The sequence below is a fragment of the Benincasa hispida genome, chromosome 6 (genome assembly GCF_027475165.1).
Source record: "Benincasa hispida cultivar pf3 chromosome 6, pf3_genome.v1.1, whole genome shotgun sequence".
In the NCBI taxonomy this organism is placed as follows: domain Eukaryota; kingdom Viridiplantae; phylum Streptophyta; class Magnoliopsida; order Cucurbitales; family Cucurbitaceae; genus Benincasa; species Benincasa hispida.
The window spans coordinates 4,277,514-4,305,260 of NC_143483.1; the positions used below are offsets into that span (position 1 = coordinate 4,277,514).

General features: G+C 35.3%; 1 protein-coding gene across 2 annotated transcripts; it reads left to right on the top strand.

Moving 5' to 3' along the window:
• Window positions 1-17,633: 17,633 nt before the first annotated feature.
• Window positions 17,634-27,477, top strand: LOC150035357 (TMV resistance protein N-like). 2 transcript variants are annotated; one of them, XM_090314534.1, is made up of 6 exons: window positions 17,634-18,332; window positions 22,825-23,899; window positions 24,081-24,359; window positions 24,771-25,698; window positions 26,167-26,263; window positions 26,344-27,477. In XM_090314534.1, the coding sequence occupies exons 1-6, from the start codon at window positions 17,680-17,682 to the stop codon at window positions 27,170-27,172; spliced, it is 3,861 nt and encodes a 1,286-aa protein (XP_090170660.1). In that variant the 5' UTR covers window positions 17,634-17,679; the 3' UTR covers window positions 27,173-27,477. The 2 variants fall into 2 exon arrangements, with proteins under 2 accessions (XP_090170660.1, XP_090170661.1); XM_090314535.1 differs by lacking the exon at window positions 17,634-18,332 and adding an exon at window positions 21,881-22,042 and having other exon boundaries at window positions 26,344-27,308.
• The last annotated feature ends 270 nt before the right edge of the window (window positions 27,478-27,747 follow it).

The window sequence follows — 27,747 nt, forward strand, 5'->3', positions numbered from 1 at the left end:
TGGCATCAAAAAGTTCAAATATTATTTAGTTGGTGCATCGGCAACCATCTATACAGACCACTCAGCCATTAAGTTCCTGATGAGTAAGAAGGACGTGAAACCAAAGATTAATCAGATGGGTGCTGCTATTGTAGGAATTCGACATCAATATTCAGGACAGAAAGAGGACTGAAAATCAGGTGGCTGACCACCTGTCCAAATTAGAGAATCAGGAAATACAAGACCAAGAAGATGAAATCAAAGATGCATTTCCTGATGAAAGCTTATTCAAAGTTGAAGGCAGGGAACCTTGGTACGCGACATAGTTAACTACTTAACTACCAAAAAAATTCCCCGAACTCTTTAACTCTCAGCAAAAGAAACGATTGGTACACGATAGCAAATTCTATTTTTGGGATGAACTGTTTCTCTACAAACAAGGTCCCGACTCCATCATGTGTCGATGCATTCCGGAGGGAGAGACACAATGCATCCTGGCTGAGTGTCATGACTCTCCTTACGAGGGCATTTCGGAGGGCAAAGAACCGCTACGAGGGTTCTTCAAAGCGGATACTTCTGGCCTACCCTCTTTAAAGACGCAAGGGAGTATGCTCGCAAGTGCAACCCTTGCCAACGCACAGGAAATATCTCATCAAGGGACGCAATGCCTCTGAACAATATTCTTGAAGTCGAATTATTTGACGTCGGGGCATCGATTTTATGGGACCTTTCCCCATGTCTTGCAGTCAACAATATATCCTACTGGTAGTAGATTACGTATCAAAGTGGGTGGAAGCAGTAGCTTGTGCCAGAAGTGATGCGTCGACTATTTCTAAGTTTCTCACCAGGAACATTATCACACGCTTTGGAACTCCAAGAGCCCTGGTGAGTGACGAAGGTACGCATTTCATTAACCGCATCATTTCAAAATTGCTTGTCAAATATAGTGCCAAGCACAAGATCGCTACTGCATATCACCCGCAAACCAACGATCAAGTTGAGGTATCGAATCGGGAAATAAAATCAATATTGAAAAAAGTTGTCAATGCATCGTGGAAAGATTGGGCACACAGGCTGGATGAAGCACTCTGGGCCTACAGAATGCCTACAAGACTCCCATAGGTATGTCTCCATACTTCTTAGTATTCGGAAAAGCTTGTCACTTACCCCTAGAGTTGGAGCATAAAGCTTTTTGGGCAGTAAAGAAGCTGAATTTAAACTTGGACACCGCGGGCGATCAACGCAAGCTTCAGCTCAATGAGCTTGAGGAATGGCGGTTGAACGCATACGAGAACAACAAGCTCTACAAGAAGAAGATGTTGACAAATCGCTGATAGGTATGATTGATGATGTTCTATGCTCGAAATAATGCGATACTACTTCTAGATATGCATTAATTATGGATGTTCACGTAGTATGTGATAACTTGTAGAAATACAAGTTATTTATGCCACCTTATCTAGATATTGCAGCCAAAAGTTAGTAAATATGCACCTATTGTATGAAAATTAGCCTAGTATTACAATAATTATGAATGTTTGCAATTACACCCATTAACACCATAAAGATGGAAGACAAGCCGAATTTTACTCTGTTTTGCAGGAGACCAAGTCACCGCTTGCGCTCAAGGCTCACGAGAAATTGATCAACGCATCTTTGTCACATTGCGCCCATCAATCAACAATAAAGAGACGATTACCGCAATGACAGTGCAATGCAATAGTCAATCCATAGCTGTGTGCAACCGCATGCGGTAATAAAAACAACACCGCATGCGAATCCATGATCGAAAGATGCAGCTGAGCAACGCAAAAGCGGAGGGTTGAGACACGTGTACAACTAACGGTTATGCAGAATTGACGGTCTCATTGCATAACAGAAGGAATAATACCTCTCCATCTTCGAATACCATGACAATCAAGTGGGGACCACAAGGCCGGAGTAAAAGATCTACACCTATAAATACCCCATTGATTTCAAAGAAAATTAATGCTACGGGATATGCGGTAAATGTTGCAAAACTGTTGAGAGAAAAGTCCTACACACAGTCCGTCCCACCACCATTTATTTCGAATATTATGTCGGTGGGTGCGACGCATGACCCTATTCCCGCCCATCTCCATACTGCACCATCACCCGCCTTGCGTCCACTTCCCCCCTTATCCATCTAACCCTTAGCCACCATTTACCCCATTGAAGTAGAAGGAGCTAGCCAACCCCTTCAGCCGCCTTCACCCATTATCATTTCATCTCCTGGGTCGCCGCATACCTCATCCGGCATCCCACCAATCACACCCCTTAAACCCAGCTCTAATAGTCCTATGTCAGAGCAAAATAGCATGGAACTTGCAGAATTGGCTCGAAGAGACGAGCAAGAAGTTTTTGGAGCAATTTTGGTAAGTTTGAATTAGGGACAAGTCAAAGAGGAACAAGTGATGCATCTCGACCCAACCGATGCATCACTTGAAATTGATGATGCGGAGCGTTATACGATGATGCTTGAAGCAGAGTTGGAAGAAGAAGAAGAGAGAGAAAGGGAAGTTGGCCCAGACACATTGCAACCTCGCCAATCTGACACGGATGAAGGGCCAACGAAAGGAAAAAGAGTGATGAGAAAAAGAAAACTAATTTTGGAGGATGAAAAAGAGCAATTGGCATCTGGTCTTGAGGGTGCGACGCATAAGAGCTGCTCAAGGTCTAGACTGTTGGAAAAGGAATTGGAGTGGTACCAGTCTGCACGACAGGGGCGAAGGAAGTCTGCCCTCCAAAAAGAATTGGAAAATGAATTAAGGGAGCTGGCATGGGAAGCCAAAGCACATGAGGCAGGCAAATGCGACGTAACTGTCGTGTTACCTAAAAAGACCAAAGGAAGGAAGCGCCAATTTAGTGACATCCTTGCTGAGAAGGGCTTCTTCCCCGAATGCAACCCAGTGCTGCCATATATAACCGAAACTGTGAACGCAAGGTGCTGGGGTCAACTATGTGTTGGGCACATGAGGATTTGGCCCAATCTTGTCTGCCAATTTTATAGCAGTGAGTTTGATATGAAGAAAAATACGGCGTTCGTTGATGGTGTTTTGGTGCGCTTCTCACAAAATTAATGAAGTGTTCAACATTGCATGCAACCTGGACGCAGAGGGAAATCGCATCTTAGAACATCCAACTCCAAGCCAAATAGAAGATGCATTAAGATTAGTGGCCAAACCTGGAAGCACATGGCAAGCATCAAGAAGTGGAGTAATGATCTTAGCTTCTAGGAATCTGAAACCAGACGCAAACTTATGGTATTACTGGATTAAGAAAAGTATCATGCCTACAACGCATGATGAAACATTATCAAGAGAACGTGTCCTGGCCACTTATTGCATCATGCAGCGCATTCCTCTAGATGTAGGGAGGATAATCATGGACCAGATCAAAGCCATTAAAGCAAAACCACGAGGACAACTTTACTTTCCTTTGTTGATCTGTGCACTGTGTGAATGCAGGGGCATTCCTCTGGGGGATGATTATGAGGAAATCGATGGTCTGATGGATGTCAAGTTAATCAGGCGTCTACTTCACGGTTTGCCGCACCAGCCTGCCCTACCTCGCAAGGATGCAGCAGCAGACCTCGACCCTCCCAACACGGCCCCAAAAGAAGACACGTCTGGGTAATTGAACACAGCGATGAGGCTTCGAAAAATGAAGATTACAAAGTGGGGCATGCGTTTACTGATGAAGAAGCACAGCCAGACTTAAACATCCCTCTCCCAAACTCACCTTTAGCCCCGCAAGAAGGGATTCTTGATCCAACGCAGCATGAGACTACCAATTTAGATCAAGAAATCCCTAGTCCTCTTCCTTCGCCCTTACCAGCTCCAATTCCAACTTTTGTACCTCCTTCAATTATTTTCAAACCAACTGGGTTAGGGTCAAGTGTGCGGATACGAATATGTATGTTTTTGTTATGTTGTGTATGTTTTGTATCGCTTATGCACACTATTGATGGATGAATCATATAAGTTCATGTTGCCATAAACTTGTAATGAAAGAATTATTATTAATCTTTATCTTTAAGCATATGGACAATGATGAATATGAATCTAATGCAAGTTCATGTCCCCAACTATTGTGCTAATGACTGAATGAAAGTGCTCTGTATGCGCTCAAGTGCTTTGCGATAAAGATATTATGTGATACTACGTTCTAAATGTACACATTGATAGTGATATGCTCGTAGTATGCAATGAAGTAGTGTGTGTCACAAGTTTCCTTGCGCTGAAACCAAGTATAATTCCAACGCAAGTTTCTCATAATGATTTGAGGTCGAACACGGGGATTGTTGTCGTTAAATGCGATACTAATGTGATATATGCGACCAGTTATAATAAAGAATAAAGAATTTTAGTTTGTGTAGAAATATAAATTGCGCTGAAAGTAAAAATACGTTGATAAAGTAAATTCCTAAACTACTATAATACAGGGGATCGAGGACTAGCTGTGAAGTTGTACAAAAGAATCTATGAATGCGATGGCAAGTCTTATGGATGAGGTAGAAAGAGAATGAGTAAAGATTAAAAACATTGCAAGTTCAACAATTGCATTAAGGACGCAACTAAGGTTCCGCTTTCCCTTGGCGTACACCTTTTAGTGATTGGTCGCGTTCCCATACGTCTATGGTGAAACAGAGATGAACGTGATGAACACAAGGTTGTTTCCATCTCTAGAAATACTTCTCGCTTTAGTTAACGCATTCTTCCAACCTTCTCTCGATAGGCGGAATAACATCTTCACTTTTGCTCTCACAGGTGAAGATCTCGTCGAGCATGTTTTAGCTAAACTTAGTTGATTACCTTAACACAGATTAACTCACTCACTTAATTCTCCCTTTTTACCCAGGGGATTAAGAACACATCATGGAGAAAATGGATGATAAATGTATGGAAAGGGACAGAGAGATGATAATGATGATGATGATCACATTTAATTCTAAATATAAGCGTTTGATACATGATTGTGAATGAAAGATTAAAGAATATGAACATAGAAGATGAATTAAAGAATAGAAAAAAATACGGAAAGAGTGTCAACATTTTGACACAGATCCCGATCGGAGACTTGTGCTTGCCGATGTATGGATGTAATGGAGAGAAAAGCTTCCCTCTCAGGCTTGCTTTCCCGGTAGAATTGACCTTTTGCACAGAGCTTCAGCTTCGGGAATCAGAAGAATTTCTTGCTCGGAGACTCACTTTTCAGCCTTGTCTCGTAGTTCTCCCATATTTTCTTTGTAAAGTCTCTTCAGACCAGCCTTCTCCTTTTTTACCGTATGTTAAAGGAAGCTATTTATAGACAAGACCTTGGCTCTTTGAATTTGTGGTCCCACTGTATAATTATGATAATTCCTTCCATGGCGTAATGGAAAATTCCTCTCTGCTCCACGATCAATCTGTCAGAATTGCACAACAGAAAGCTATACATTGTCAGAGTCGTCCGCGAATGCGTTACTCTCTACATCTTCAATCAATCGTCACATGCGGTGTTGTTTTTTATTACCACATGCGGTTGAAATACGTTGATCTCTAGAGTCCATGATCGATCGTTGCATGCGCCGTCATTGCATTGATCATTTCTTCGTTCTTGATTGATTGGCGCATGCGATGTAGATGCATTTTACATTTTATCTTCGAGCCATTAACGCATGCGGTGAGCTATTTCTGCAAAATAGAGACTAAAACATTCTATTTCACCATCGCAATGGGGTTAATGGATGCGTTTACGACATTTCATAATTTTCGTATTTCTCAGCCAATTCTTATACTATCGACGCAACTTTTCTCTCTTTTTGCCGCAATATCTAAATATAACAGTACAAATAACTTGTATTTCTACAAGTTATCATCAAGCAACGAAAAAAAATCTTTAAGACCCAGTTGAAAGAGCCAAAGAGCCAACACCGCCACAACCACGCATTGATCTTAACGAGTTGAAAACTTTCATTAACGATCAACTCAGACCACTGGCTACGTCCATCGAAACACTTCAACAGCAAAATAGGATTCTAAGGGATTACATGCGGCAGCAAACAAGAAGAATGCAGGACCAGTTAGTCTATACAACGCAATATATTAATCACTAGAAGGTCCTGGTTGGAATGTTTGCCTTGCCACCGCTACCTACCCACCTAAGGAACCCTCTGCACTTCATGGATGAAGACCCTGCAGAAGAACGCAAAGATGATGCGCCAACTTAATAAATTTAGGGGTGTTGGTTACTTTGTTTTATTTATTGATCTTTTGTATTTGTTTGTTATGTTTATTTATTCCATTACTGAGTTATCCAATGAAATGAATGAAATTTCTATCATTTTTCATCCTTGCGTTTGTCCTTAGCATACCTTTTTTGTACTTTAGCTATTTTTTCTCGTCTTATGCGTTGTTTTACCTCAATGATATTACTAATATGAAATTTATAAGTACAGAGTAGGCGTTAGGAAAATCAACAAATCCTGAACTTTTCTAAAAAGTCAACATGTTTTCTTTCTAACACATGCAAGCTCTAAATCAAAACTCCTTTCTAAATTCTCGAAGCCTTTTCAAAATTTTGTTTCTCTTTTAGCAATGAGGATTTAGCTGATCTCCAAAATTTGGGGGTGAAGGAAATCCGAGTTAAGATGCATTCATCGAGTACATCAAAAATAAAGGAAACAAAATAGAAAGATGTTAAACGCAAACTCCTCTGTCAACATTCAAAGAAAACCTCAATTTGGCATGAGTTAAAAATTGGAACAGACACTTAGCCATAGTTGGATGCTCGTATGACACCCGTGGGGACAAGCCAAAACGAAGTTAAGTCTCCTAGACCAATGCGTCCCAAAACTCCGCTATCTAGTTTAAAGAAGTTGTATCTTGAAACGCATGCATGCTAGATATGAGTTTAGTTGTGAAGGGCTCTCACCCGTAGTTGGATGCTCGCATGACACCCGTGGAGGCAAGCCAAAACGAAAGTGGGATACCTAGAACAACGCATGGGTAACGCAAAATTCATACTTTTTCTTTTAACCGACATCTGTTTATTAAGAAAAATAAATAAAAATAATAAAGAGAGAGCAAGATCATCTAACACATTGCTGGTTTAGAAAAGACAAGAATGTTTTGAGAAACGAAAGGAGTTGTTAACAAAAGGCTTGTTGCACCTGAAATAAAACATTCTTCCTTTTAGAAAAGAATCAACCTCTGTTACATTTTCCAAACTCCAGTCCCAAGCTTATAAGTGAATATGATGAGAGGTGAACCCTGCACACTAAAGACAATGGAGATAACAAAGAATTATTTGTGGAATGCTCGAGGACAAGCATTGTTCAAATTTGGGGGTGTGATAACTTGTAGAAATACAAGTTATCGGGACTCAAAAGTTGGAACAATTAGGGTCTTTAATGATAAAATCTCATCATTTTTAGAGAAAATGCATGGAATTACTCGAACACTATCAAATTCATGCAAAAGAATGTTTATTGCTAAAATACTATGGCACTAACGCATGATATTGCAGGATCTCAACAAATATTCTAAGTTTTGCAGGCAAAGTCTGACGCATGAGGCATGTGTCGGAGGGATTCAATGCAAGAAAGATTCATTGATTCAGGTTGTTTGCATCAAATCACCACTTGCAAGCATGGGCATTTACAGTAGGCGGCATCTGAAAGGCATTTGAGTGTCAGGCGGCTGACCAGGGTATGGAATTTAATGCTGCCCATCATCAAGTTGGAGAAGACTGATGCTTATAAAAAGAAGAAATCCCACCAGATGAATTGATCTTTTTAGCTCATTGCATAAATCTGAAATTTTGAGACCTTAGCTGTGCTGTGGTGACGAGAAGAACAAGAGGGAAGAGAACCACCACCATCGCTGATCAAGGAGTGGAGAAAGCTAAGCTCAAGAGAGAACTTTCTTCCAATTCTTCCACAAGTGGTTGTACACAAACTAGAATTGAGCCAAAGAGGACAAGAGATTGTACTCTGCGGCTTGACTCCTTTTATTTCATCTTACTTATCATTGTTTTCATCTCATTTGATTAAGTGTTGGTTTTGTAAAGACAATCAGTTTCTTTATAAATTCACATATTTGATCTATCTTACTTTGCCACTATTTATTTCTTGTTTTATGTTGGATGCATCTATAACTTCATGCAAAATTTCATTTCAAAACGCTTAAACCAACTAAATCAATTGGTAAAAGCAGCTTTAGCTTAAATTATTTGAGAGAATAAGTAAGCTAGCATTAAGTTAGAAACTCTTAGTACATTAGAGATAGACGCACTGGTGTTTTATTGCATCTTGTGACTAACACATACATCCTAGAGATAGGTATTGTATGACATTCGCATTGAGAAGTGTCGAATAGAAGTCTAACACATAAACAGAGATAAGCAAGTCATCTCATACGCATCATACTCTTGTTCGTGTACATCTAACTTAGATCGACGCATATCATTTGCATCAAACTCCATTTTCACACGACCTCTTATTCTCTACTTGACCCTTTTGTATCTTCTTGTATGCACACAGCAGCTTAGTGTAAATAACTCATTTCTACATTCACTTAGGATATTTCTACAATAGTTACAACGCAAGGTCTGTGTTAGCTTTAATCTGAATCCCTGAGTTCGACCCTGGACTTACCAGGTACCGGAGTTGGATTTATACTTGGATCTGATTCAGGAAAACATGAATGCCTATAGAAGAGTGTCATGCATCCTATTGCACATCATTAACGCATCAACGCATCACTAACGCATCATAAATGCATCAACGCATCATTCACATTTACACTTATTTTTTCAATTACCTTATACAATACACTCCTAAGCTCGAACCACGAAACCAACGAATAGGTAGGGATTTTTATTACACAAAAAAAAAACTAGCATCCAAGCCTTTACCTTTTATCTAACTTCTCTCTAGAATTCTCTACAATTTTCCTCCTCAAAAATTCTTGGAGACCACTATTCAAGTTCTTTGAAATCCTTGAGAATAGCCAAGATAACTAGGGTACATCCAACTATAACTAACTAGACCTGTAACTTTTGTTTCATAGGGAAAATCCATTGCTAGGTGCACTATTACGTTAAAAAATGATGGTAGAAATATTTTTTCTAACTTACAAAGTATAATTATAATGTATCTTTGTAATCGATCCAAATCCCCTATAGATATTGTTTTTGCACATAGATCAAAGAAAAATTTGCATAACTCAACGACAACAGTGGGCACATCTTTTTTCAAGTATGCTCGAACACCAATTGGAAGAAGCCTCTGAAGCAGAACATGCGAGTCGTGAGTTTTTAGCCCCCATAGCTCTCCATCTTTCTCACTCACACATCTTGATATATTGGATACAAACCCATCAGGAAATTTAACTAATTTCATCCACTTACAGAATGCAACCTTGTCATTAGTAGTCAATGTGTATGCAGCATGTCGCTTTACAACTTTGTCTCCTACCTTTGCAGGTGTAGTTCTTTTCGTATATTTAGATCTTCTAAATCCAAACGAGCATTAGTTGTATCCTTATTCTTTCCCTCAATATTTAACAATGTGCCTACCAAATTATCACAAATATTCTTTTCAATATGCATAATATCCAACTTATGTCTCAATAAAAGTTTCGACCAATATGGAAATTGGAAAAAGATAGTTTTTTTAGTTCCAATTTAAACTTCGTTTTCGTTTTTTATCACGTTTCTCTGGATGTTTGCTAAGCACGAGAAATTTTAACAAGTTCACCTCTCGTAATATATCTTCTCCATCCATGTCAACTGGAGGAGGTCTACATTCCATTTTTCCATCAAATTGTTTGCTTTTGTGCCAATTGTGATTATCTGGAATATAACGTTGGGTTTTATGTCCTAAAAACTTGCAGTTTGTAAAATAGTAAACATTTTCTATTATCAATATACTTGTTATTGATCTCATAAATTGTATGAAAGTCTAAATCCAATAAACTAAGACCCATGACTATTGTATGAGTACTTGAACTTTATATGGAGACATAAGAGTGGATTAGGTTCGAGTAAATAGTCAAAATGATCTATGGTACATGAATGAGGTTGGGTACCTTATTCTGGTAACACCATTGGATGCGGCCTACTCTATAGTTGTTACAAAGAGTTGTAAAGTGCTACATACGATGTGATCCTAATTCATACATGTTATGACATGAGAAGTGGGGGCATCCTATGCAATGAGTTTGCATAAGTCACTCTTACTGTATGATGTTGTTTACTGTTTAAGACTGACTATTTCACCTAGATGACCTAGATAACTCGATCTTAATCCTGAGCTAACTATGAACTCCTGTTTATTCTGGATTGCCCTTAGATTTGCATAGTTGAGGGTTGGCTCAACAGTGCTGGCTCAATAAGACTCCCATTTCAAGGGTAAGACCAGATAGATAGCTGGGGACATAGGGTGTAATACGGAGTTCACGCATACCCAATTTAGGGATAGGAAAAAGGTTGTTCTCTCAAGTACTAAATCCAGGTCTTGAACAAGGGACTCAACCCTCTCACTGGGCTGAAAGAGTTTGGTTTGGTGATTGAATCACAAACCACTTGTTCATTAGAGAATCAATACAGACTTGAGGAATAAGACGTAATCTCGGGGGTAAAACAGATATTTGACCCAGCCGTTATTACGAACAACTTGTGAAGGGTCGACTTGCTGATTATGGTTAAATCATGTGGACATAATATATCTAAAGTGAGGGAAGTGCAACTATGGGCTTTAGTGGAGTAACCCATTAGTTAACGAATGGGGATTAATTTGGTCTAATGAGTTTAGCCGATTAATCTCGGATCATTGGAGCCCATGATCTGTAGGTCTGCGAGGTCCCCTACTAGCTCGTAATGGACTAGCTCTAGAATAGCGTGATAAGTTAATTTGAAACATTCAAATTAGAATTAAGGAAATTAGTAATTATATGATATATAATTACATGTTTAGTTTAAGAATTAAACGGAATAAGAGAATTTATATATTTAAATATGATTTAAATATATAAAGATGGATATGTGTTAAAATTAATTTAATATTTGGTATTAAATTAATTAAGTATTATTTAATAATTAATTTATGAAATTAATTAATTTTTTATTTTTAAAATCAAAATAGATTTTATAAAATCAAATTTTGATTTTTAGATAAAATTGAAAAAAAATGGAAAGACACAAAATGGAAAAATGGATTTTTCCATTATCCATCACCTAAGTAGCTCACACATGAAGCATTAACATTGCCATGTCTTCTCCAAGCATGAGCTGCAACTCATGCAACTCTTCTCTTTGCATGTTGATTTACAATATAATGAAGAGATTGGAGTGAAAATCGGGCATGCAATTTATAGAGTTTTTTAGAGAAAAATTGGTTTGAAGAAAGGTTCTTCAACAAGGTTGCAGCAGTGAGCTTTTCTCCTTCATCCCTTGATTCAAGCTTGTTCTGAGTCTCACAACTCAGTCTAGAGTACCAAGAGAATAGTGGGAAAGATCTTGAGGTGGTCTACAACAAGATTGGGGAAGATTACAGCGGGAGAAGGAGCTTTGAAGAAGTTCTACAAAAGGTATGTCTTGAAACTTTTTTTTTTTTTTTTTTTTTTTTTTTTTTTTGCAGAAGCATGCTTTATATTATGCCAAAATTAGTGAATTTGAGTGCTTAGATGATCCTTGTGCTTCCTCTGTTGTTGATACAATCCTACAAAATATTTATGATTTGATTTGGAGCTTTAAATCTTCCTCAGTGGCCCTAGACCGTGAAGCTGCCTATTTGTTCAACACTTTCTAAGTTTAGCTTCTAAAATATGTAACTCAAACCCCCAGGCTTATCTTGCAAAAGTTTCTTCTACAAACTTACTCATAAGGGTGATAAAAATGTTACCTTAAATTTTTAGCTTGAAATTTCATGTAGTTTGGTCTAGATCTACGTTTCTTCGTCGAGTGCTTGGAAACACCCAAAAAAAGACTTGATTTTAGAAACTAGACTCGTAGAGCTTTCCAATGGTACTAATTTCGTCTTTTTTTCTCGAGCAAATCATCTAAAACGAGCCCTTGAAGTTCTCTTCATTTTTATACTACTTTCCAGCCCTTTGCATGAAATCACCTTAAGCCACCTCCCACTAGTGAAGATCAAAGGTCGAGATTAAGTCATTTTTCCAAGTAACTAAAAGAGAAGTCTAAAACTAAGCATTTAAATCTGAGCGTTTCGAGCAACTCGATCATCGCTGGGAAAACTCGATGGAGAGAGGCCCTTACTCAACGTAAAATTATTTTTCCTCTTCTTGATGGACATAGCTAACAGATTGTTAGTAAACAATTTAAATCTGTGTCGATTTTCTATTATTTTACGTTTTCTTTATACTTTATTCGTCGATTTTGCAAAAATATATTTTTAATTTAATAATATCACCACATTGAATAAAATAAGAAGATCATTTCCTTCATTTATTTATTGATCGATAAATATAATGAACTTTGTTCTTTATATAGAAAATAGAGTGATGAAGAGAAAAGAAAATGGGCTTAACAAACCGGATCCTAACAAACTAACAGACTATAAAACGGAAAAACTAACAGAATTTGTTTTTATTTTCTTAATACTCCCCCTCAAGTTGGAAGATGAATATTGAGGACACCCAACTTGACTAAGAATCAGATAGAACAAAGTGTGATTTCACCTTTGTGAACATATCAGCTAGCTGAAGACTGGAATGAATTGAAAGCACCTTGAGAAAGCCATCAACAATCTTATCTTGAATGAAGTGACAATCTATTTCAATATGCTTTGTTCTCTCATGGAAGGTTGGATTTGAAGCAATTGAAATAGCAGCTTGATTATCACAAAAAACAGTGCCTAGAAGTGAATGTCGAATGCTCAAATTTGTTAGCAGTTGGGAAATCCACAACAGTTCACTAGTCACAGAGGCTAAAGCTCTGTATTCAGCCTCAGCAGAGGATCGCGATACAGTTGGCTGCTTTTCTGATTTCCAAGAGATCAAGGACTCTCCCAAGAAGATACAAAACCCAGAGACAGATTGCCTTGTATATAAACACGCCCCCCATTCTGCATCAACAAAGGCTTGAAGGTGAAAAGTAGTGACTGGTTTAATATAATCCCTTATCTTGGTGATCGTTTTAGATATTACAGTAGATGATAAACAGCATTCATGTGAAATGTAGTAGGATTTTGTAAGAATTGGCTTAACCTATGCACAACAAATGAGATGTCTGAACGAGATATTTGTAAATACAAAAGACGTCCAATTAATCATCGATAATTAGTGTCATCAGCAGACAATGTTGCTTCTTCATCTTTTGAAAGTTTAAGATTTTGATCCATAGGTAACAAGGCCTGTTTAGCATTAAGAAACCCTGTGTCCTCAAGGATTTGAAGACAATATTTTCTTTGAGATATCAACAGACCTTGGTTAGAACGAGATTGTTCTAAGCCTAAGAAGCATTTCGCTTGCCACAAATCCTTCAATAAGAAGTGCATCTTGAGCATGTTGAGGGACCGGTGATGATAATATCATCAACAGAGACTAACAGTGCAATAAATGTATTAGCATGTCCTCTAGTAAAAAGTGAATAATCTGATTTTGATTGTCGAAAATCCATGTGATGATAAAGCACTTGAGAATTTGATAAACCATTTTTGAAGCCTGTTTAAGATCATAAATCATTTGTTTAACCGGCAAACAAGATGCTCCCCCTCTTTTGGTACTTCAGAAGTCTTGTATCCCAAACGTAGAGTCATGAAGACTTCTTCAAATAGATCTCCATTCAAGAATCCATTGTTGATGTCTAGCTGTGCCAAGGACCAATTATATGAGGTAGCTAAAGCACACTATAACAATTTTAGCTACTGGTGAAAATGTATCAAAGAAATCAATACCCTCTTGCTGGTTATATAGTTTAGCCACAAGTCTGGCCTTGTAACAATCAATGGTCCCATAGTATTTCACACGATATACCCATTTGCTACCTACTGCGTGATGTCCTTTTGGTAAAGACACAACTGTCCAAGTGTTGTTTCTTTCCATAGCATCAATTTCACTGTCCATAGCATCTCTCCATCCTTGAACTTGACTGCCTGATGATAGAAAGTAGGTTCATAGACTATGGCCACATTCAACATATATGCTTTGTGAGCTGATGAGGAAATATCATAGGAAAGATATTTGCCAAAATTAATGGAGATGTGAAATGAGTCGAAGTGTTGGTATAATGTTGCAATGGAAGTCTTTTAAATAGGAAGGTGGCTTGTGTTGCATTTTTTAGCGTCTTGGAGCTGGTTCACTAAGAGAAGCAACTGCTGTTACATCAGGTATTGAAGTAGAAACCTCTGGTTCTATCAACTGATTGTTATGCATATAATTATGTATTGAGCAATAGACATACTGGCATTAGGATGCAGTGAATTTATATTCAAGTTAGTGGTACTTGTAGCTGTCAGAGGTATATCCATAAGAACTGGAGAAGGAAGTACAAACTGATCTAAAAAGTAGATATGTGAGAAGGATTGGCAGTAATGCTGTGAAAAGGAAACAAATATTCAAAGAAGAGGACATCTCGAGAGATAAAGAAACTCTACTTAGCAATGTGATATAATTTATATCCTTTTACACCAGGTGGATATCCCATAAAGACACATGGATGAGCTATTGAATCGAATTTAGATCTCTTAACTGATAGGGTTGAAGCATATGTCAAGCAACCAAAGACTCTTAACAGAGAGTAGTTAACATCTTTCCCATTCTCCCTAGAAAATAATGGGAACTTTGGCTTGAAGCATCAACATCTCTGTTTATCAAGTGAGTTGCAATGAGAACACATTATCCCCAGAAAATAATGGGATTTTTGGCTTGAAGCATCAAGGATCATGCTACATTCAAGAGATGTTGATGCTTCCTTTCAACAATAGAATTTTGTTGAGGTGTGTAAGGACAAGAAAACTGATGGATTATTCCAGTTGTGGCAAAAAATTCCTTAAAGTTGAGGTCAGGTGCATTGTCGGATCGAAAGACTAATGGTTTTAGAAAACTGTGTTTCAACAAGTTTAAAGAAACGAGGGATAATATGCAAAACATCATTCTTATGTTTCAAAAGGTACGCCCATGTATAACGAGATTTATCCACAACTAAGCTCACAAAGTAAAAAAAAACCAGCATATGTGGGATTATGAAAAGGTCCCCAGATGTCACAATGTATAAGATCAAAAGCTTCATCAGCAACTTTATTCAATATAGGAAATGAAAGTCTACGTTGTTTTCCCAATGGACAAACATGACAATGATCATGATTTGATATAGAATCAAAAAATGACAAGATATTTGATAATTCCTTCATTCTAGTAGTTGAAGGGTGTCCCAAACGTTGATGCCATATAGAGGTAGATGTTTTACAAGACATAACATGTTGCATTTTACCTTTATTCCTATTAAGGAATGTTGCTAACAAGTAAAGACCATCAATGAGATCAGCCTTCCCAATCATTTTCAAGCTTAACTTGTCATGAATTGAACATTGATCTTTAGAAAAATGAATGGAATAACGTTGAACTTTAAGTAAGGCACTGACAGACAACAGATTATATGCAAATTCTAGGACAAAGAGGACATCATGAAGTAAAAAATCCTTCTGTAAAATGATATCACTAATGAATTTAACCATGAATCTAGTTTGGTTAGGCAAGACAACTGATATGTTATGAGCAGCTCTCATGTTTGCAAATAGAGATCGATTATGGGATATATGACTTGAAGCTCCTAAGTCTAAAACCCAAAGAATACTATCACTATTTATATGTGTAAATGGAGAATGACATGTACCTGCTACATGAGTGGTTTTAGTTGTGATGATACCTTTATTCTGTGAAAAGGAGAGATGAGACTGTAGCATAGTCATCAGTTGTGAATACTGATCATTAGTGAGGCTTGCAAAGAATTCTGACTGATTGGATCGCTCGGCAGTACTGGTTTTCTCTAATGCTGTTACATTGGGATAAGATGAGCTGGAGATAACATTTTTCTAATGAATAGAAGAATTTTATAATTTGTAGCCTGGTGGATATCTGTGAAGTTTTAACATTTATTCACGATGTGTCCCTTTATTCCATAGTTGGAACATACCGGACGTTGTCCATGTTTCCTTTTAGACTTATCAGGTTCACTCTTTGTGTTTCCATTAGTATTGCCTTGAGGGTGATAGATTCAGTTGATGAAGAATTCTAACCAATGGATCTCTGTCTTTCTTCTTGAATTATCAGCGAAAAAACTTTGTTGATAACTGGTAAAGGATCAATTAAGAGAATTTGAGCTCGAATTTGATTGTATGATTCATTCAAACCCATAAGAAAGATTATGACAAATTCAGAATTAAGGAATTCAATCATTTTCTTCAAACTTCCACAATGGCATTCATCAACAAGGCGATATTTAACAAGATTTTGCCATATTGTAGCAATTTTAGCATAATATGTTTCAACAGAAGAATTACCTTGTATCGTTGTCACAAGATCTTTCCTCAACTGATAGACATGAGGGCCATTAGACTGAAGATATCTTTCCTTCAATTCATCCCAGATTTCTTTCACATTTTTACTGTATACGAGGCTTGCAACAATTTCTTTGGATACTTAATTAATGATCCAAGACATAATGACATCATTGTTGCACTGCCAGGTGGACATCAGACTTCCTTCCATCGTTGGTTTCTTAATTGTTCCGATGATAAACCCTAATTTGTTCTTACCAGAAAGTGCTAGACGCATTACTTTACTCCATGATGAGTAGTTGCTTGATCCAGCAAGTGGTTGAGATACAAGATTAGCAGTCGGAACAATCGAATGATGTAGGAGATACAGATTCAATTGCATTTCCAAATCAGTATTCATGAGAGGTGGAATCCTCGAATTCACAGGTGTTAAATCTTCTCCTGTAGACATGACGAGGATGAGTTCTCAAACAGGGACGATCTGAAAGTGTGTCAAAAGGTGATCAATCAAAGAGTGATTCAATGTGAAAAGAAAAAATTCGCTCTGATACTATATCAACATATTGAATAAAATAAGAAGATCATTTTCTTCATTGATTAATTGATCGATAAATATAATGAACTTTGTTCTTTATATAGAAAACAGAGTGATGAAGAGAAAAGAAAATTGGTTTAACAAACCGAGCCAACAAACCGGATCCTAACAAACTAACTGATATAAAATGGAAAAACTAACCGAATTTGTTTTTATTTTCTTAATAAATAATGAAAACAATTAAAAAAACAAGCAACGTGTTAGGTTTTCCATTAACCAGTTAATGAAAAAATGACATATGGACCAAAAATGCTATCAAATACGAATATTTCAAGAGTAAAATTTGTTGAATATAAAATACCAAGGAGCCAAATGCAATCAAAACGACTCTATTTTATGAGCACTAACAAACATTTTCAAATTGTAGACATGAACATAGCTCTCCTCAATACATAGTAGACCCTACTAAAAAAGTCAACGATGGAATTTCAGAATTGAATCCATGTTTACGTTGAATAGAACACATTAAAAGAATTGTTTAATTATCACTTCTTTGCATGCCTTATAAACATTGTGTTTTGACTTTTTATCCTTAGGCTCCCAAATAAAAAAGAATGTTCATCTCAAGCTTCTCAACAAAACCATGGAGCCATCTTCTACCTCATCCTTTCCAAAGACATATGATGTCTTCATAAGTTCCCGAGGTGGCAGTAGCGGTGGCGACAACAGTAAATTCGCTTCTGAATTGGCGAAAGAGTTGTCGAATATTGGGCTAAGGACTTATGAGGGGTTCAAACTTGGAGGTGATAGTCAGATTATGCAGGAAGAGGCAATAAAAAATTCAAGGCATTTCATTGTTGTTCTAACAAAAGATTATGTTACTTCGATTAGCTGTTTGAGAGACTTGAGCAGAATAATGGAAAGCAGGGGAGAAGATTATGAAGAAGTAATCACAGTGTTTTACAAAGATCATCCATCTTGTTTGGTAAAGGAATTGGAAGATTTTGGGAAGAGATTGGAAGATCACAAAGTAATCAAAGAAGAAATATTAACTATGATCAGTAACTCTGGGTCTTTGAGAACAGATTTGAAGAATGTTTTGAAGACAGAGTTTGCAACAAGGTTTAACGAATCATTTAGCAAAAATGGTGAGTTTCAGAAAACAGAGTTGACAATAGATCTTGATGTATTCTCAGAAGAAGTCAAGCAGAAGCTTTTAATGGAGCTTCCAAGATGGAACTCTGCTTTGGAAATAATCAGCAATTTGCCAAAAACAATATTTGTAGAAGAAAAAAGGTAAAGTTTTCAAAAACCCATGAATTTTGATTTTAAAATTTTCCCATATATTTTGGTTCCTTCTAAATCTCTATTTTGATTCTTCTAAGTTCCAAATTTTGACGATATGCGTGTCAAAAATAATCGACTTTCTAAAGTGGATTTTTGTTTTTTTTTTTTTTTTCAATTGAATTAAGCTACAAAAGCTTGTTCAACTAAAGACAATATTAGGATCCCAAGAAAAATCAATCCATAGAAACCTTTTGACTTATTTTTCTTGGTTTTGGATTTTTCTTTCCCCATTTATTGCTAGTGTGTTTAGAATCCAATAATAATCCTTCTATAGTCATATTCTCTTCAATTTTTTTTTTCTAGATAACAAAGGTGGGCCCTTATGATTGATGATCTACACCCCTCACAAACGTATATGAAATATAACTTTTTACTTACGTCATAACGTACTATCACATCTTATAACATATTGCGTTAGGAATGATCTTGTAGTCCTAACACGATGACCATCTCTGTCGCTATATTAATTTTTCTCACCAAAAAACAATCAATTATGAGAAAAACGGGAAAATACAATAGAAAAATAAAAATCATGATTTGCGATAGGGATGGCCATGTAGCCCTAACATGATGACCATCTCTGTCGCTATATTAACTTTTTCTCACAAAAAAACAATCAATTATGAGAAAAAAGGGGAAAACACAACAGGAAAATAAAAATTGTGATTCACGTTAGGGATGGCCATATAGCCCTAACGCCATGACCATCACTGTCGCTATATTAATTTTTCTCACAAAAAACAATCAATTGTGAGAAAAAGGGGAAAACACAACCAAAAAAAAAAAAAAAAATCGTTATTTGCGTTAGGGATGACTATGTAGCACTAACGTGATGAACATCTCTGTCGCTATATTAAATTTTCTTACCAAAAAACAATCAATTATGAGAATAATGGAAAAACATAACAGAAAAATAAAAATCGTGATTCGCGTTAGGGCTACATTATTAGTTAAAATTAGGGTATTTTTTAATTTAGGAGTGATTTCACATAAACAAAATCATTTTTGTTATTGCCAAAATTACTTCTCTTCCAAAATAATTGTTAGATCGAATGTGTTTTTAGTGGGGTGATAGACCGGAATTGCAATCAATCCCACAAATTCGCCCTAGTTCTTCTTTTTTTCTTTAAAGTAAAATTTGCTCCATTTATGTATTGATAATTATTTCTTTTTTAAAAAAGATATTCTATTTAGTAAATTGGCAATTCTAAAATCACTTTTTGAATCAAACATAATAATTTAACATGACTTTTTGATATATGAAAATCACTTTTAAAAGTCTGGAATCAAGCTGGATCAATACGATTATATATGAAAATTAATTTTACTAAAAGCAATTGTAATCAAAATCTCTCTTTATAAAATCACTACTTCAATCATTACTCTTAAACATTCACAAACATATTAAGTGATTTTGACCCTATAACTAAAAAACAATCTTGACTCACTACCCTATTGAAGTCACACCTAATATTCCAACTCAATATCAGCCTCAATCTACTTTTTTCTTTTTCTTTTTCTTTTTTTTTTTACTTTTAATACATGTATAATTAAGTTGGCAATCTACTTTTGTGACTTTTAATACATGTCTAAGTTGGCACTTTATACACATATTTGAAGCCATGCATCCAAATTAATGGTATAAACATTTAGGGGCTAAAACATAAAATTTAAAAGTCTTAGGAGAAAAAAAAATGAAACAAATCCTAGATCCACAAGGACCAAAATGGTATTATTAAACCTACACATCATTAGACATATTAGTTTCATTTCTACACCATTTTAATTACTTTTCATACCTTTTATTTAATAACAAATTTTTATAGGAAAATTATTTCAAATAGTAAAATTGTTGAAAATATTTAAATAATATAGCAAAATTTTAGAACTATCAATATTTGAAAACATTAATCATATTCTAAAATTCTACTATTTTTTTATAAATATTTCAGTTCATTTCTCTGTATTTGAAAATAACCCAGTATACTTGCATAATATTTCTAATTAATACATGGTTGTCTTTATTTTAAAATTTTCACAGAAGCCTTCATTAAAATGAATGACCCAAGGTGGCCAATATTATATGAACATTTTTAAGTTTTTAACTAAGAAATCTCCCACCCCTCTATAATAATCTAATAATAATAATAATAAAAAAAATCAGTGGTCTTCAATTTTTTGTCCAATGTGTTGACTATATTTTAACATAAGGACAGACGTTATGTTTTTTTTTAATATAGAAACTGGAATATATGATAAAATAAATAGATATCGATCCACAGATACATAGAATATGTATATATTGATATCAAAATACAATTTTAAATATGTTAGTGGTTGCGTAATCTACGACTTTGCTTTTAAAAGAATATATATATAATTTTTCGTTTTTTTAAAATGTATTTCACATAAAATAATTCAGTTGATTCATGACCCTTACAATTGGATGTTATTTATGATTTTGATTCCTGACACGTTAATTTCTAGATAATCATAAATGTTTGTTTTCATTTATCTGAAAAAAAAAATGTTTTCCAAAAACAGTCAACGGTTTAAAATGAAAACATTCATGTGTAATCACTTATTTTTATATACAAATTTGTTTGATTTGTTTTTATTTCTATTTATGTCGAATTATTTTGATCTAATAAGCTCAGTACTTGAACTTGAAAACACATCCACCGGTCGAAATTGTTTGTTTTCTTTTGTTTTCTTCTACAACATATGATCGTTCAAAGTTTTCTATTAAAACTCAAAGAAACCATAAATAGTCAAATATAAAAAAGATGTATTTCGGTATTTACACAAATTGATAACTACTAACTTATAACCTCGTTAAAATATTTATGCCTTAAGATCCTTTTTTATACTTTCATTATTGTCTTTCTTTTTCTTGTAATCTATCTACCTTAATTAAAGATGACCGTTTTATTTTCTTAATGAGATAAACAAAGGTCAAACAGTTAATGAGGAGGAAAGTAAGAGAGAAGAGAAAATAGAGAAGTGTTAGTTCAAAAACCAAAGTAGTCAGGGGAGAGATCCCTCATTTCTTCCAATATGGAACTCTCAATATGCTCCCTCGAGATGGTGCCTCTTTTAGGTTCATCATTCTTGATCGAACCTCAAATTCTTTTAATCGGACCAAATATCCCATTTAGACTTTATGGGCTCTAATACCATATTAGATGTATAAGGTTTCATCTCAAAACCAATTGACAATATGACGAGTAACTCATCTATCTCATAAGGAGTATGAGATCCCTTCCTTCCTTCGTTCGTTTAACAAATATTTTTTATTTGTGTGTGGTTAAGGTGGGATACACCCAAGTTATGCTAGTGGTTGCACGATCCCCAACCACTTTGCTTTTAAAAACACGTTCACTAGTCAGATTTTTATTGTTTTCATCTATTTTATTTTAGAATATATGATCGTTCAAAGTAGGTTGTTAGAGTTATTTACAGGTTGTTGATAGAGTTGATCGTAGTAGTTGCTCGTCATCAAAGTCAATCGCTGGAGGTAGTCGTTCCCAAAGCTGGTCATTGCGAACGTTGTTTGTTGCAGCTTATCATCAAAGTTGGTCACTAAAGCTAATCGGTAGAGAAGGTCGCTGAAGGTGGTCATCCTCAATGAGTGTCATCAAAGGTGGTTTTTCGCTGGGGTAGGTTGTTGGTTGTGCTAGTCATCGGAGTTGATTTTAAAAGGTTTGGTCAATAGGGCGCAATGATAGCTGGTGGCAACCATGGTGAAATTAAGTAGTAGTGTGAGGATTTGATGAGAGATCTAACCATTAAACACCTAAAAAAAAAAAAACTTTATTTTAAAGTTGATTTTAATTGTTTCTTTTGAACCAACTTAATTATTTCACCAACCTAACTTTTAGAAGTTACTTTAAGTAGCATAAAGCTCCAATTTTTTTTAAATGACATTTTTTCCCAAAAAGTAAATTTATGAAAAGCTTAACCAAACACAACATATAAACCAGTTAAACTAATTTTTATGTTTGGTTAAAACTTCAAAAATCATATTTCATTAGGTATTTCCTCTTAGAAACATACTTAATTGCATCCTACGTTACCTACATTTTTCTCTCATCTGACCTAATTTTTCATTAATAGTTTGCTACGTCGAAAACTTTTCCTTACTTCTTTTTTAAAACATTTTTTTTACTTGTATGTAATCAGGCTTTTTCTTTTTCTTTCAAGTATATCATGATTAAAATATTTTTCTGATACAAGACTTGTATATTTCTTGATCACGCACTCTACTATGCATTCTTGAATTTTGGGTCCAATTACTTGTTTATGCAATAGATCATGTGTTGTCTTTTTAATATGAAAAAATTGACTCTGCTGATGATTGTTAGAACAATTTAACATGTCCAAAATGAGCATACAAAACATTGACAACTAACATTGATATTAATTTGCTATGTATATGCAGCCATGAATCAGATATCATCAACAAAGTCAATGAAATCATCAACAAAGTCAAAGAATCTTCCACCATAGTTGGAATCTCACCTCAATTGCATCAAGTGGATGACCTCCTTGATTTAGACTCAAATGACGTACGTTTTATTGGAATAGTTGGAATGGGTGGTATTGGTAAGACAACCATTGCTAAAGCTCTTTACAAAAACCTTCAACCTAAGTTTAGTTATAACCATTGCTTTCTTAGAATTTCTGACGAGAAATTAGTCTCAGTGCAAAAGAAACTACTTTTGAGACTCGGTGGGAAACTTGACAAAGTAATTAAAAATGAGGATCATGGAGCAAAGTTGATTAAGAAGTGTTTGAGGAACAAAAAGGTTTTGATTGTTCTTGATGGGGTTGATGAAAGAAGACAAATAAAAAAGTTAGCTAGAAGTCCTGATTGGTTTAATCCAGGGAGTCGAATCATCGTTACGACTCGAAATAGAAATCTTTGTCGTCAACCTAAGTATAAACATAAAATCTTTGAGTACAACGTTGAATTTCTCGATCACGACAGCGCCTTTTCGCTCTTTTGCAACCATGCATTTGGAGAAGATCATGAGCCACCGGATGAGAATTTTAGGGATCTTGCTGAGGAGATGGTAAGAATGGTTGAAGGGCATCCATCAGCTTTGATTCGAATTGGATCCTATTTGCATGGTAAAGATTTCGATAAATGGGAAGAAAGTTTTAAGAAGGTACCTAAAATACTTTACGAAGATCTTTTTGATGATGTATTCAAGACAAGTTATAATGGATTAGATGATGATAGCCAACAAATTTTTCTAGATTTGGCTTGTTTCTTCAATAATGGGATGAGTGTGGATAGAGTGATTGAAATACTTGAGAGTTTTGGATATAAATCATCCCACAAGAAATTACACTTGTTGGCTGAAAGAAATCTAATTCAGATTTCATATGACATGGTACAAATGCATACCTTGGTTCGTTGTATGGGTCGAGGAAATGTTCGACGTAAGAGGGAAACTCAAAGTAGGATTTGGCTCAGAAAAGATCTTCGTCGTGTATATCACGAAGAAAGTGTAAGTAATAACATTTAACTTCATTTCATTTTAAATTTCGTTTGAAGTATATTTGGAAGTGATTTTTAAGAGACGAACCAAATAACTATCGTTTTTACAAAATCACTACTTTAACATGCACAATGATATATTAGTTTATTGTGTTTGGTTCATGTAACTATTAATCTTGTTTATTTTTCAGGGATTAAAACACGTTCATGGAATAGTAGTTGTGGACATGGAGGATGAAGAATTAGAATTGGAGGCCAAGCCATTTGCATATATGACGGAATTGAAGTTATTAGAAATGAACAATGTGAAGGTTGATGGAAATATTGAACTTCAACTGTCAAATAAATTGCGATTTCTCAATTGGAATGGCTATCCTTTCAAGCATTTGCCCTCAAATTTTGAACCACAATCTCTACTTGAATTGCATTTGCGCAATAGTAATCTTATGCGACTTTGGGAGGGAAAGAAGGTCAGTATATATATATATATATATATATATATATATATAATTCAAATATAGTAATTTTAGGGCTAATAGTTAAGTATATAGCAATGATTTTAAAAAATTGCAAATATAGCAAAATCTATTAATAATAAGCTATATTTCAAATAAACTCTTATCAATGATAGACTCTATCTCTGATAGATTCTCTATCCTTGATAGAATCCTATCGAATGATAGACTATATAGTTGATAGACTCCTATTAGCAAATCTAAGTTATGTTATATATACAAATTCTATTCTGTTGTGCTATATCTGTTAATATATTGGATTTGATAGCTAAATTTGCAACTACTCCTTTTATTTTTAGGTAAGAAATTGAGAATTGCATTGATATTTAATGTGAAAATTTGTGAACTTGTTTTCCACAATTACAGGAATTTATTTGGTTGAAAGAGATTGATGTGAGTGGATCAGAGAATTTGGATGAGACTCCTGATTTTTCAAATGTTCCAAATCTCCAAAGATTGATATTAAGGAATTGTGGAAGATTGTGTGTGGTTCATCCTTCCATCACTACTCTCAATCATCTTGTTTTAGTTGATATGGCAAACTGTCTCAATCTCAAAATCTTTCCATCTAAACTAATCACTTGCAAAAGACTCCAAACTTTGATTCTTTCCAATTCAGGCCTTGAGTGTTTTCCAGAGATTGAAAAACCTACCAAATCTTTAACTGAACTTCACCTTGATGGTACTCTTATACAAGACCTTCCTTTGTCATTTGGACTTCTAACCCACTTGACATTATTGAACCTAAGGGATTGTACTCAGCTTTGCAGTCTTCCAAGATCGATTCGTAAATTGATATCGCTTCAAACTCTCAATTTGAATGGTTGCAAAAAACTTCACCAAATTCCTTTCACTTTGGGGGCAATACAATCTCTTACCATGCTTGACATTGGGGGAACATCTGTAGACCAAGCACCATATGCTATCACTTCTTTAATGAATCTTGAAACTTTAAATTGCGAAAGGCTATCATCAAGAAATATTTGGCACTCTTTTAGTGCTTTGTGTGGAAATGATGTTCTGCCTCTCAAAGATCTGAATCTAAGTGATTGCAATCTTGAGGATGAAGATATTCCTGATGATATCAAATGTTTGTCCTTATTGGAAATTCTTGATCTCAGCAAGAATTCTTTTGTAAAGCTCAAAGAAAGTCTGACTCAGCTTGTTAACCTCAAGGCATTGTACTTGAATGATTGCATTAACATTCAACCACAACTGTTACCAAAGCTTCCTACCACTTTACAATATGTGGGAGGACAAAACTCCCAGGACAATATCTCACAGAATGTTGAAGGTATAGTGTGAATCTTGATCCTGTTTTTTTTTTTTTTTTTTTTTTTTAGTTATTATTATTATAAATAGAATTCTTCTAAACCGTTGATATAATATTAAATTCGTTCCTGATCCATCGAAGGAAGTTTTTCAGCAGATTGGTGATTTAACATGATATATATTGAAATTCACAAACCCTAAACTGGCTTTGATCAGCCAAAAAGAATACAAAAAAGACTCGATCAAAGAATGTTGAACCAAAAGATACGCCGTTTTGAGGATCTCACATTGAAAAAATTAAAGGACTTCACAATGTTTATAAAATATATGTTTAGTTTGAGGGAAACTTCATGTTACCTGATACGGTAACCGAGCAAGAAGTTTTGAATGACCTATCAGTTGAAGCTTTTGGGTTGATTCAAAAAGATATAAGGCAAAACAATCTTACTTTCAATTTTTCAACATTAATTTTGTTCCATTTTATTTTCAGGTTGTTATGGAAGCAAATCAGCATCTCAACCATCAAGTCCTCCAAAGGTGGTCACCAAAATTGAAAAAGTTTATGAGATTGAAGAAGAAGAGAATAGGTGATGCACATTTACTTTTTTCATCACTTCTATGATGTTCCAACTTTTGGATCTAACATTGATATCTTTTGAGAATGCAGCCCTGAAGAAGTAGATAATATTAATGCCATCAAAATGGGAAAGCAGATATCTCAGTCAAGTACTCATTCAAAGTTTGAAGTTTCATGCAAAGATTTGGTTGGAATGGATGAGCAATTGGAGGAAGTACATGCACTTCTTGATTTAAAAGAATCAAATGAAGTACACTTTGTATGGATTTGTGGAATGGCTGGTATTGGTAAGACAACCATTGCTGAAGTCGTTTACAATCAAATTGTTCACAAATTCCAGAGTAGTTGCTTTCTTCATATTTCTGAGAAAAATAATTTATTATCATTACAACATCAACTACTTTCTCAACTTCTATTGAAAAATGACATTGAAGTTCGGGACGAGGATTACGGAGCACAGATGATTCAGAATGAAATGAAAAGTAGAATGGCTCTTGTTGTTCTTGATGCCATTGATGAGAAAAGACAAGTAGAAGTTTTGGTTGGAAGTCCATATTGGTTTGGTCAGGGAAGCAGAGTCATTATTACAACAAGAAACAGAGAAATTCTTCATCAACTGAATTACAAAGATAAAATGCGAGAATACAATGTGAAGTTACTTTCTCAAGAAAATGCCAACTTGCTCTTCTGCAAATATGCATTTGGAAATAATGACGGTCAAGATAAGAATGAGCTCTGTACTGAAATTGTGAAGAAAGTTGGAAGACATCCATTGGCTTTGATTTTTATCGGATCCGCTTTGCATAATAAAGATGTAGCCACATGGAAAGAAATGTTAAGGGTTCTGTGTAATGTTGAAGAAGATTTCTTCAGTATAATATCAAAATTAGAGAAATCAGAAGAATTGCACAATGAATAATGTGGGGAGAAGTTGTCCAATTGAAGAATGTGATGAAGAATACAAATAAATGAAGCTGTTTATATACAAACTGCCTCTACCTTGTACAGAATCGTGAAGAGGTTCTTATCAAGGGAAGACTGAGGCAAAAAATGGCTCAGTTTGCTAATTGTAAATTTGATGTTCATAGTTTCTTTTAAGATTTGTTCAGGCTGTTTAATGTACTTTTTTTCTTTTTAATTATTATTTTCTCCTCCTCTCAACCGAGGCTGTATATATAAATCTCATTCAGTTTAATAAAAGTCGTTTGGGGGCAGTTCTTTTAATTCTTACTCTGCAAAATCTTTATGGCATTAGAGCCTCTCCAACTAGTGTCAAAAGATCATCTTCCATGCGTTTGATTTGGCTTTGATTATTTTTTTTCTTTGATTTCTACTTTGTTAATTATGAGGAGTGTATTTGTTCTTAGTAGTCGTTTTGTTCAACAAAGTGTTCTTGATCTTTTCTCACTATTTTCGTTGTGCAACGTTCAAGAACATGAAGATTATTTTTCTTAGGGGGAGCCTAAGGCGCAGTTGAAGGGAAGAGATTTTTGG